This window comes from Melospiza melodia, chromosome 18 (genome assembly GCF_035770615.1).
Source record: "Melospiza melodia melodia isolate bMelMel2 chromosome 18, bMelMel2.pri, whole genome shotgun sequence".
NCBI lineage: Eukaryota > Metazoa > Chordata > Aves > Passeriformes > Passerellidae > Melospiza > Melospiza melodia.
Window position 1 is genome coordinate 2,414,501 of NC_086211.1, and position 11,810 is coordinate 2,426,310.

The 11,810-nt window shown below is 54.8% G+C and overlaps 1 protein-coding gene across 4 annotated transcripts in view; it reads left to right on the forward strand.

Moving 5' to 3' along the window:
• TOM1L2 (target of myb1 like 2 membrane trafficking protein) overlaps positions 1-7,312 on the forward strand; it is a 56,332-nt gene extending 49,020 nt beyond the window's left edge. For all 4 annotated transcript variants that reach the window (XM_063171645.1, XM_063171646.1, XM_063171648.1 and 1 more), the window contains 2 exons: positions 1,513-1,549; positions 2,081-7,312. In XM_063171645.1, coding sequence (XP_063027715.1) covers positions 1,513-1,549; positions 2,081-2,229 — 186 coding nt within the window. In that variant the 3' untranslated portion in view covers positions 2,230-7,312. The remainder of the gene's footprint in view (positions 1-1,512; positions 1,550-2,080) is intronic.
• The last annotated feature ends 4,498 nt before the right edge of the window (positions 7,313-11,810 follow it).

Consider the following 11,810-nt stretch of genomic DNA (forward strand, 5'->3'; position numbering starts at 1 on the left):
CGAGGTGCCTGAAGTGCTTAAACAGATTCCAGGTTCAGTGTTTGATTCCAGGTTCAGTGTTTGATTTTGGCAGACTGACTGGCTGGCTCTGAAATGTCACTGGGTTCCAGCTGCAGGTAGGTTTGTCAGGCCTTGCTACAGGAGTCACTTCCAAATTTCATTACAAACTGGCCTCATTTTGTTAAAGAAATTCAGTAAATGTAGCATGTCCACTCTGCTTAACCAATAAACTTTTGTCTTTGCCATTTAAATTAATTTAGAGGGAGAGGAGACCTGAGGAAAGATATGGAGGTAGCTCTGTGCATCTGTCATCCCCAGCACAGGCTTGCTCAAAAGGAACAAAGCAGAGAAGTGTCCTGGAAATGCCTGAGCAAGCCTGGGGATGTCCCTGGGTCCCCCATCCCAGCCTGTGTGGGTGCAGCAGAGAGATGCCTGTGAAAATTTGGACTGGATTTTTGTTTTTCACTCTGGGTCCCCTCCTCCTTGTTTTGTTAACAGCTCATTTCAATTCTCTGCTTCCCAGGTGAGGAAGCTGCAGGTTAGGTTAGATAATTGGTATTTCCTTACCCTTTTTTGGGGTACACTGGGACAAGCAGCAGCTCTGCCTGTGAAGAGGCTGCTGTGAACCTTTGGAAACCTCAGTGCAGTAGGAAGCCAGGAGATGCTCAGGCTCTAAAATGTGAGGACAGCCAGTGTGTTCCCACTCTGGCAGAGAAGCCAAGTATAGAAAATACCTTACTTTTCAAAGCAGTTTCAACATCAGGTTTTCCACCGGTATTTTTACCCATCTTAAACATCCTGATAGATTGACAAGGATGCCTATCCCTGGACTTTTAATTTATTATTTGAAAAGCACATTGAAATGCACAAACTGGTGGAAATGCAGTGACCCTGTGGCATTCCCAGCCTTTGATTCTGATGGACAAACACCAACTGCTGTCAGTATCCTTCATCCAGCTCACCCTGCTCTTGTCTTTGTGCAGCATGGGCACATGAAAGCTGCTATATTTTTGTATGAAGCCTAAAATGAACTCTCACAAGAGGAATGTTGACCCCAAACAATTTTGCACGTGTCCTTTGTCAGCTAAAAGGGCATTTTATTTGAAGACACAATGCAAACCACAGCTGACTTTTTAAAGGACTGTGTGACAGAAAAGATGCCATCTGGTACAGTGTGTGTGTGACTCACACAGCTCAGATTTGGACCAGAATTAGTGTCTGAAGGGGAAACAGCGCTGGACTGGCATTCAGATCCAACAGGGAAAGCTTAGCTGTCCACCAGCAATCTTCAGAGGCACCTCAGTGCTCGCCCTCCTGCTCTGCAGCACAGTGAAATGTCAGTCCCCACCGGCCTCCCGAGGTGGGAGCCCTGTGATTTCCCCAGGTCACCCTGCTCCCATGGTTAATATGTGGAAACAAGTGGTGGAAACTGTCCAGTTGTATTAAAGGTGGAGGGGATGACAGGGAAGGGAGGCAGTGCCTGTGCTCATGTGCCTTTTTGTTCCATTGCAGAAAGGCAACGAACTGGAAGAAGGAGTGACCAGTGAAGGTAAGCAGAGATGCCCCTGGCTATGAGCCATTCCCAGGTTAGTGCTCAGATGGAATTTGCTGTGATCCCTGCTGAGGTGCTGCCTTCTCCCTGCCTGATGTTCCCCAGCAAATGCTTCTATGCTCAGAAAGGCGGGAGGAGAGCATTTCACAGCAAAAGGTTCCTATTTATGGTGTGGGGAGCCCTCCTGGCTGTAAGTGCTTCCCTGCCATCTTCCTTGGCTGTGCTCCGTGTTTGTGCCAGCAGGAATGTGTCCCCAAGCTGCTCAGCCCTTTGGAATGATGTTTCCCTGGTTCTGTCACAGCCGGTGGCACAGTGTGGGTTTGATTCCAGCTGCTGCCTGAGCTCGGGTGTCTCCAAGGACGGCTGTACCCTTTCCCGAGGAAGTCAGGCTGTACCGGTATTCGTGCCTGCAAACACAGCCCGACAGGATGCCAGGCCCTGGAACTTCAGCCCCTGCCAACCTCTGTCCCTGGGGCCAAACCCACGGCCCCCATCCTTACCTGTCTTCCTTCTGTTTTTACATTGCAGAGTTTGACAAATTTTTAGAAGAGCGAGCCAAAGCGGCGGAGATGGTTCCCAACCTGCCATCCCCTCCCCTGGAAGCCCCCACCCCTCCGACAAATCCTTCCAGCAGGAAAAAGCAGGAGCGCTCGGAGGACGCCCTCTTTGCACTGTGAAGGTGGCGCGGAGCCGCCCTCCCTCCCGCCCCGAGCTCCGCCCGGCCAATGTCGCCGCACGGCCACCCTGTCCTCCCACAGCCCTTGGCTAACAACGACTCCCGTCCCCCCCATTCCATAGTTTGCTTCTCCTTCCCTCCCTCCCTCCCCAAATGATCCACCCCCACGAGCTGACTCTTTCTATTTAAATCCAACACTATTCCTGCCAGACCACGATTCTCCAGCACTCGCTTAATCCCCTCCTTCCTGTCCCAGCTGCACAAAACCAGCTCTTGATGCTGAAAACCCCTTCAGAATGCACGAGTACGTCACACTGGGCTGAAACAAAAGCCCAGGGGGAAGAGAGCAGCCTTGCCCTTCAATTTATGTAGGGATCATCCTCTTCTGTAGGCAGGTCCTGCCAAGTAGACGGCTCTGTCAATCAGCATGTAATTGACTGAGCTGGAATGTTCAGGAGGAGTGTGTCTTTATTTTTAGATAAAATGTTAATGTATTGGCTTTCGTGTTGGATTCGACAGCAAGAAACAACTGTTCCCCTTTCAACATGTGCTTCACAAGTTAAAATCCTTTACTCTCCCACTCACACATCTCCTGGTACCATATGGTGGTCGCTTTTCCCCACTTTCTGTGGCGTTTCATTTCTAAATCTCACAGGGTATTTTTTGCCTTGTGTTTTATCTGGGCTTGCTCTAATTTGAAGCAGTCTGTTGGCCATGTCCAGTAGCTCTGGCAGTTGATAAGGATGGAAAATGCTGGGCTAAGTGGATGCTGTAACGATGGCACAGGAAGCACCTCGCTCTTTGGGAGACCATTCTCACACAGGAATTTTCCTGGTGTGTTTGCCTTTTAAAATAGCTTGGTTATTTTCTCCTTACCTTAGATTGCTTCTTTGGTGACTAGAGCTCTGCATTTGGTGTAAACATCCGTGCAGGTGGATGGGACTTGCTTATGGATTGGGTGTGAACTGAGCTTCCTGGATTCCCTGCCATGCCTGGTAGGACAGATATGCTGGTTCTTGGGGGTAGGCATGAGGAAAAGAGCAAACCTCAGAGGTTTGTGTGGAACACTGAGGGAAGTGGTTACCATGGAGGGATTAGCTGTGCCAGCCTGGCTGGAGGTGAAACTCCTCATTTCCTTCCAGCTTTAGGCCTGAGAAAGTGCTGAAATGATTGTGACTGTGCTATTTGTGATTTTTGGAATGTCTTTTGATCCTTGTGCCCTTCATTAACTCCCAGCTCCTACGGGGCTGCAGCCTCTGTGCAAACAAACATATTCCCTTGCTTGCCAGAGGCATGGCCAGGATTCCTGCTCCTCTGGGGCTGCCAAAGGGATTCCAGCGTGTGTGCCTGCCTTGCTGGGCTGACAGGCAGGGCTGGAGCTCCAGCCACGGCCGCGTCCCCCAGCGCGTTCCTTGGCAGGGAGCCAGTGGTGCAGGATGGCAGGATCAAAGAGAGAGCTGAGCAGTGCATGGCAGGAGAATCTCCCATCCTGACAGAGAGGCACTTTATCAGCTAAAAGCCCGTGCAGGCAGCAGGCTCCAGCCCCTCTTCCTCAGGGTGTTCCTTGGCTTAGGCAACCTCCTTCTGACCTGACATGTCTGAGCTTCCCAGGATGCTGATGTGTGTCAAGCTCTCTTGAAAGTTGTTCTAGGCCAAGTGATAGAAGCTTTTATCTGAGCACAGCATTTTATCAGCCCATACCACGCTCTCTGAGGACCACCCCCTTTGGGACGTTGTGACACACAAAGCCTGTTACCAAACGCCTGACTTGCAGAGCTGATGGACTTGGACAGCGGACACATTAATCTTTGAAGGGAGATGTTTGGTGCAGGATTTCCAGGCCATCCCAGGTCAGGTTTCACTCTGTGCTCTCCCTGCTCATTGTCTTCTCTGTCCTGCCCTGCCTGTAGCCTCCTCCAGGATCCCTCCATATGTAGCTGGGCCCAGGCAGGGCTGTCCTGCCGCCCCTCTGTGCTGATGTGACACCTCAACACTGCTCTGTGTAGCACAGCTTACAAATGGACAGGCAAAACCAGTTCAAGGATGGAGATAACTTGGGGATCAAGCTTTTCTCCCCACTTGCTGGCCCTCTCTCCAGTTGAAGCTCTCCTGTGTGGGTCTGCAGAGGCTTTCTCCCATTCCATCTTCTCCATGGCCAATGGAACACTCTGCCTTGGCTGCACTGCACACTTCTGCTCTCACCCACTGCCCTCACTGCTCAACACAAGGTGAGCCCAACGCTCAGGGATTGGCACTGCCAGCTTGCTGCAACATGTCAGATGTGGCCACCAGCTCCCAGAGAGCTGAGGAAACTTCTGTGGCAAGGCTGATTTGATTTCAGACAGCATCTGGTGATGGCCCAAGCAGTTTTGCCAGCACAGAATGAATTGCTGGTATTGCTGTCAGTGCAGAAAGCTCTGTGGCTGTTTTAAATGTGTGTTTTCTTTTCTAAATCCTTGAAACACATTGACCCTGTAAATGGCCACATCAGGTGATTCTAAGCATGTTAATCCAGCTTCCCTGCCAAGCCAGAGAGGATAATCACATTGCTCAGGCATGGGGACGCTGTCAGATGGTGCAGAGTGGCACGGATGTCACTGTCACCAAGCCCCATTTTTTCTGTCACACTAAACCTGTCCTGGGACCTCCAAGGTGTTGCTTTAGGGAGAATCTGGTCCCTTTCTGGAAGATTCTGCAGAGCTGTCGGTGATTTCTCTCTCCAGCTGGGAGGAAAAGAGGTGGAATGAGAATAGGCTGAGGCTGGGGGGAAAATACAGAGCAAAGTGTGTTGGCAGAGCTCAGGGGGCTCTTTTGGTGTGTGCAGCCCCAGGCAAGCCGTGGTCCCTGCTGACACTGTGCATTATCCTCTGGAAAGCTTGCAGGGAGTGACAGGTGCCACCAGCACAAGTGGTGGCTCTGCTGGAAGTAGGGCAGCTCCCAGGAGATGCCTTCCTAGGCAGGAAATGCACTTCTGGAAAGACCTGGGATGGATCTGGAGCCCAAATCCACCACACTGGGCTCTCAGGGCTGGAAGCACCGAAGGAACAGAGTGTGGCAGAGCAGGTGGTTTAGCCCAAAACCTTCTTTAACAAATACAAGAGCTACGCTAGAGCTTCCCAAATGTCCTGTATCAGGATCTCTCATCTTCCCTGTCCTCTCGTGGTCTGCTGAAAACCAGAGCAGTGGGAACTGTGTGAGGCAAAGGGAAGGGGTTTTTCACTTCAGGGGACCAACCTCTCCATTCATCCCTCCTCTGCTTTCACTCTAAAGTGCTTCCTCTGTGCAAGTGGGCAGAGGACTCATGTGGCTCCAGTGCTTGGGAGAACAGGGATGGAGCTGCAGCCTGATCCACTTTCCATAAGAAATAACATCCCAGTGCTTTCTAGGCATATTAGGAATCACAGCTTGACTCTCAATGACACTAAATTATTCTCGGGGTCCTTTGTAAGGTCTAATCGCGCCCTGTTCTAGGTTAAAATATTTATTTTTGTCTATATATTTTCTTTCCAGTGTGTTTTTTAACCTCTTCTGTTAACTCTTCATGTGCTGAGATGTAAGGAATCAATGGTTTCTATTTAAATATATCCTTTGGGTTTTGGGGTTTTTTTTTAAATTGTTCTGTGTAGATTTCAGCTGCATCTTCAGCAGGTGTAATAGGTAACAATGTGCTGTACAGACATTTAGGGTGTTTAGGGTGTAGGTAAGGCTCATAGGAGAACTGCTCATAAAAACGTAGCACGGTGTCTCTAAAGGGAACAGCGTAAATGCTGAGACTGGTCCTTACTGGGACCCTCACGTAGCCTCCAACAAATCTTTTCCCTTCTGATTATCACACCTCCATCCCTAGGATGAGCTGCTCAGACCAGCTCTGTCATTCCCAGGGCTGGTCTTGCACCTCCAAGCTGAAGTAAATTTTTAGTGAGAATTTCTGTTTTACTTCATTCAGCATTTTTGATGGGATACACTGGCTGTTTCCACTTTAAAATGGAGGCCTGGGAGCTGGCTGTGGTGGCGAGATGTTTCCCTCCAGTGGTGGAAGAACAGATCCAGGCCGTGGTTTCAGGCCCAGGGCAGGGGTGATGCTCCCTCCTGGCCAGCACAGCCTGTCCCTGCTCCTCTGTGCCCTGCTCTCCTGGTGTCACCTGCAGGGACAGCATGTGCAGCCCAGCAGAGCAAACAAGATGGATTTCCAACACTCCGTTCCATCCAGGGAGCTGTTGAGTCTGCTGTGGTGGCTGGGAGCCCTGGAGTGGGAGCTGCTTGTGCTGTCTCCATTGCCGTCCATCCCCGTCATTGTTTACCTCCTCAGGGCTGACCACAAGCCTTGCAGAGCCTCCCCTGGAAAAAAACAGCTCACAACAGTTATTTTTATGGAAATAGTGAAGCAGTGAGTGGATTTAGAGCTGTGTTGGAGGTAACCCATCCTCTGCTGTGGGCTCCCACCAGCCCAGGAGACGAGGTGCCCACAGAGCCCCTCCCAGCCACCCATCCCAACCCACAGCCTCCAGAGCAGGCTGTGCCTGCCCCAGCTTCCACACTCCTCCTCCTCCTCCTCACCTGCAGAGAGGTGAGGCTGTGTGTCACCAGGAGCCAGCTGGCCTTGAGCAGCACCAGGCTCTGCTGCTGGTTCTCTTTAGCCCATGGCAAACTCACTATTCCAAAATTCCCACCCTGCTCCGTGTTTTTATGAGTACGAGCTCCTCGTTCCCTACATGTTCCTATGAGCTGTTGTTAACCCTACAAATGTAACCTGTGTAATAGCTTCTCTGTATATTACAGCTGTAGGCTTTCCAGATAAAAGTGGATAATATTTATTTACTGAAGATACTGGATATTTTTTTGTTTGGGAATGGGGTAGGGGGAGAGAGGGGACATAACTGTTTAAAGAGATTGACTATGTAAAGAGAAACAAAATACACAAGAAGCAGAGAAACCCAACACTAAAACATCACTGTATTCAAGTAGAAGGTGTTTCTGTTAAGGACGAGACAACTGTATTAATCTGCCATTGTTTAACTTGCTCCAGAAATCATCTCCTTGGTTCCTGCATGTGAGATATTCCAATAAATACACTGTTAGTGTGAGCTGGGGCTGCTATTGTCTGTCTGTCTGTCTGTCTGTCTGTCAGCTGGGGACTCGCTTGGCTCCACTGCCTGGCCTGAGCACAGGGGACACGTGCAGCCCAGATGTCAAAACTGGGAGTCCTCATTCTCCCCCAGGATTCAGAGCCTGGGTATTCCCATGGGAGGAGGTTTCTCCACAGCAGTTGCTCTTTGTGTCACTGTATGGCTCGTGCTGCCCTCGGTGCTGTGCTGCCAGTGCTGCTAAATTTGTGTCCCACTAAATTGTGGCACATCTTTGGAGGGTGGCATCAGGCAGACACATGGGTGACAACCTGGGTGCTCGGTGGGATGCCTGCCCACCTGGCAGGGCTTAACTGATAGTGCTTGGAGGGCAACTGTGGGTCACCCCCCTGGTGACCTGGAAAGAGATGGGTGATGTTCCCAGCCCATCCAAGAGCCACTTTCCTGACTCATCAGCCTGGAATTTGTTCCAACATCCCCATTATGATGGTGGCTTTGATGGGCAGAGAGGGAACACCAGCTTAGGAACCCCAGAGAAGTGGCATTGGCCAAAAGCAAACCAGGCTGGCAGAATGGTGCCCTCTGTTCTACACGTGGAGATCCGCCCTGGTTGTTTAAATCTGGGGAAGGGGGTGTGGAATAGCTGGAATGGCTATAGGGTTTCTCCTCCCTGTAGCTACAGATTAGCATTAAACAGCCCTGCCCCAGCTTGTTTACCCCGCACTGATCATGTGCCTGGGTACATTCAGGGAGGCTCCTGGCCTGGATCTGCTGGGAAAGGTGTGGAGCTGCTGCTGCTGCCCTGACAGCGCAGAATGACACAAAAAGCACCGGCTCAGAAATGTCCAGCGCTGGGCAGGAGGGGCTGTGGGAATGGGGGATGTGGGAGGGGAGGATTTGGGAGTGGGGGATTTGGGAGCAGGGGTTGTGGGAGTGGGGGATTTGGGATTGGGGGATTTGGGAGCAGGGGGCTGCTCCTTCCAGGTCTTCACCACATTGTCCTCTGCATCCCCACAGTTACACTCATGAAGGAAAACCCTCAAAAACCCCAAATTCTGCCTTCAACAGGGGCCAGAGCAGGTGCAAAGGCAAGAGTGTAGGAGCAGCACAAGCACACAGGGATTTGCCTTTCCCATGTGTGCCCCTCCAGCCTCTGGTGATCCAACTCCACAAACCGAGCCCAGGTTTGTGCACCCTGATGGGATTCTCTTCTCCCAGCCTGCTCCCACAGCAACTGTGCAAACTCCCACCATGGTCTGGGGGCTTCCACACATCGCACATTGCCCTCCACCGTGGGCTGCCAGCCGGGCACAGAGCATGGCACCAAGCCCCACGTGGGCAGAGCCTGGGGCAAGCTGAGTGTCGCCGCTCTCTGGCATTGGGCAGCAGGTTTGGATGCCAGTGCAAATAGGAAATGGCCACAGGTCATTTACCTTTCCCCCTTTAACCCGAGGGTAAATAAACCTGCAGTGGGGGCTGCACTGGAGTGCCACCAAAGCTGGCAGCTCAGGAAGGGACAGTTGGCAAAGCCCAGTTACACGCAGTGAAGGAGAGAAGAGGCTTCTGAATCGGTTTGCGACACAAATTAATGATTAACGCCGCGTTCTGCCGGAGCAAAACAAGCCCCGGGGCAGGCAGGATGCCAGAGGCTGGGCACGGAGCACGGCACGCTGTTTGAGGTGTGCTGGCATGTGGCAAACAGCCGGGGGCTCGCTCTGGGAGAGCGAGGGGCAGCAGGACGGGGCTGCTCCGTGCTGGAGCTGCCGCGTTCGGGCTCAGCACGGCCGGAGCCGCTCGGGGACGGAGACGCTCCCGATGCCCGCGGAGCCGCACCAGCCTGCCCGGCCGGCTCGGTAGCCCCGGTGGCCAGAGCCCAACCGTGCCGGGGCCGGTTTGTTTTCTTTCTCATGCTGCGGTTTCCTCCCAGCCTGAGCTCAGGAAAACGTCTCAGCGACTCCGGAGCGCCCACGTGGCCGGGCCGCCATCCCCGCAGGACTGACATGATGTAATCGCGGGCCGTGATGCAGAATCACTCCACTCGCCCCGCTCTGCCTATTGGCTGCGTGGCCCTGGTCCTACGGGCGGGGTTTCCCTGCTCCGCAACCCCCGGCAGCCCCACCCCGAGCGGAATCATCGGCCCAAAGCCGGCCCTGGAGCCGCCCGCTCCTTCCCCGTACGCGGAGGATGCTGAGGGCGGCTGGGGGAGCCCAGGGGCAGGGACAGCATCACCGGTGGGCTCCCGGCATCCTCGGACCCTCTGGATGGGATGGGGATGGGGACTGGCAAAACCCAGCTTTGCACGCAGCTTGTGCAGACGTTAAGCTGTGTTTAAGTGTGTTATTTCCCCCCTTCTGTGTTTGTGTGGGTTTGTCCCTCTGCATCCCTCAGGGAAGGCTGTGCCCCGGATCTTGCATGGGTTATTAAAGGTCTGTGACCCCCATGCTTGCACAAGGCTGCTCTAAATCCACGGGGGCCACGGCACATCCATCTCCCCAGCCCTGGAAACCTGCCCTGGCCTCGCACAGCACAGGGACTGCACCGAGGAGAGGGACACGCCACCACCACGGAGCCTGGCGTGTCTGCAGTGACCCAAAAAAAAAACAGGGGGAAGCACAACGGGGGGAAGAACAAGGGGGGAAGAACAAAGAGGGGGAAAGAACAAGGGGGGAAGCACAAGGGGGGGGGGGATGCACAAGGGGGAAGAAGCACAAGGTGGGAAGGACAAGGAGGAGAAGCACAGGTAGGAGAAGCAAAAGATGGGAAGCACAAGGGGGGAAGAAGCACAAGGCTCCCTGCGTGAGCCACGGCGGGTCACGGCTCTCCCGATCATGTGGTCGCTGCTCCCCCAGCGGTGTTTGCTCCGCTCAGGGATGTCCGAGGGCTGATGCTGCCCCAGCTGCTGGCACAGAGCTGAGCCAGGATTCCCTGGGCTCGTCCCCAGCTCGGGCACAGGTCAGTGTCCCCAGATGGAGGAGGGTGCAGTGGGGTGACGGTGCAGAGGGGACAAGCAGGGCTGTGCAGCTCCAGCTCTGCGGCCCAGCTCGGTGTGGTGCCCTGGGGCGCTCTGTGCCACACAGGGGGTCCCTGTTTTGCAGAGGGGTGCCTGCTGTGCCACCAAGTGGGAACCAGTAAGGCCGAAGGGAAGTGTCTAAGTTGTAGCCAGGTTTAACGAATTCCCAGGTAGCCTCAGATTGTGCTTGGTGGCACCGAAGAGGAGGAGGCAAACTTCCAGAGAGCTGATGTTGCAGCACATTTTCTATTCCTAAATGAATCCCAGCAGCAGGACAGACCATGGAGCCCTGCAGGGCACAGGGCACGGCATTTTCCTGGCACGAGACTCCCACTCTGAGACCTACCACGCTTGGGCAGCAGCCACAGCTCTGATCCCAATGGCACCAGCATTTTTCCTGGATCCCACAATTGATGGTCCCCAGGAGGGTGCATGGGCTCAGCTGAGGCTCACAGGGCAGCACTGGTGTGTCCCTAACCGGGGGGGTGACAGCTTTTCCCACCCTGGGCCATGCCATGGGTGGGCAGCACAGGTGGGACGTGCTCTGAGCCCAGCAGCTGGCACAGGGAAGGCCCAGGGCCCTTGAAGGGTTGGTTCAGAGGCCCAACCTCGCCCTGGCACGTGGCACCCGACGTGCAGAGAGGCTTCTGCAGCCACGGCCACCACCTGTCCCCACGGGCTCCCCGAGCTGCTCCCTGCGTGCCCCGGCTGGGACTGAGGGGCCTCCGTGCCCAGCCCGGGTGTTCAGAGCGGAGCCAGGGGTCTGGTGCCTGTCCTTAGGGTTTGGTGCCTGTCCTCAGGGTTTGGTGCCTGTCCTCAGGGTTTGGTGCCTGTCCTCAGGGTTTGGCGCCTGTCGTTAGGGTTTGGTGCCTGTCCTTAGGGTTTGGTGCCTGTCCTCAGGGTTTGGTGCCTGTCCTCAGGGTTTAGTGCCTGTCCTCAGGGTTTGGTGCCTGTCCTCAGGGTTTGGTGCCTGTCCCCAGGGGTGGCTGCCAGTCCCCAGCAGTGAATGACGTCCCCAGGTCTCATTGACAACCCCAGCGATCGATGCTTTTCCCGGGCTCAGTGTCTGTTCCTCGGGCTCGGTGCCCATCCCCTGGGGTCAATGACATCCCCAGGGGTCGGTGACATCCCCGGGGCTTGGTGACATCCCCCGGGGTCAGTGACATCCCCTGAGGACGGTGTCCTGCTCGGGGGTCGCAGCCTGCGCTGCTCCCAGCCCCGCTCCCAGCCCGGTGCCGGGGGGTCCGTGCCCGGTGTCCCGAGGGTCCCCGCTCGGTGCCGCCGGGGGTCCCGGTGCGGCGGGCGGCGCGGGGAGGCGGCGCGGGGCGGGACACGGCGGCGGCCCCGCCTCCATCCATCCCCGCCGCCCTCCCCGCCCGGTGGCAGCTCCGGGCACGGTTCGCGGGAGCAACTTGGCGGCTCGAAGCCGTGCTGCTGTGCCCGGGCCAGCGCGGCCGTGGCGGGCGGGCGGCCCCGCCACCCCTGAGC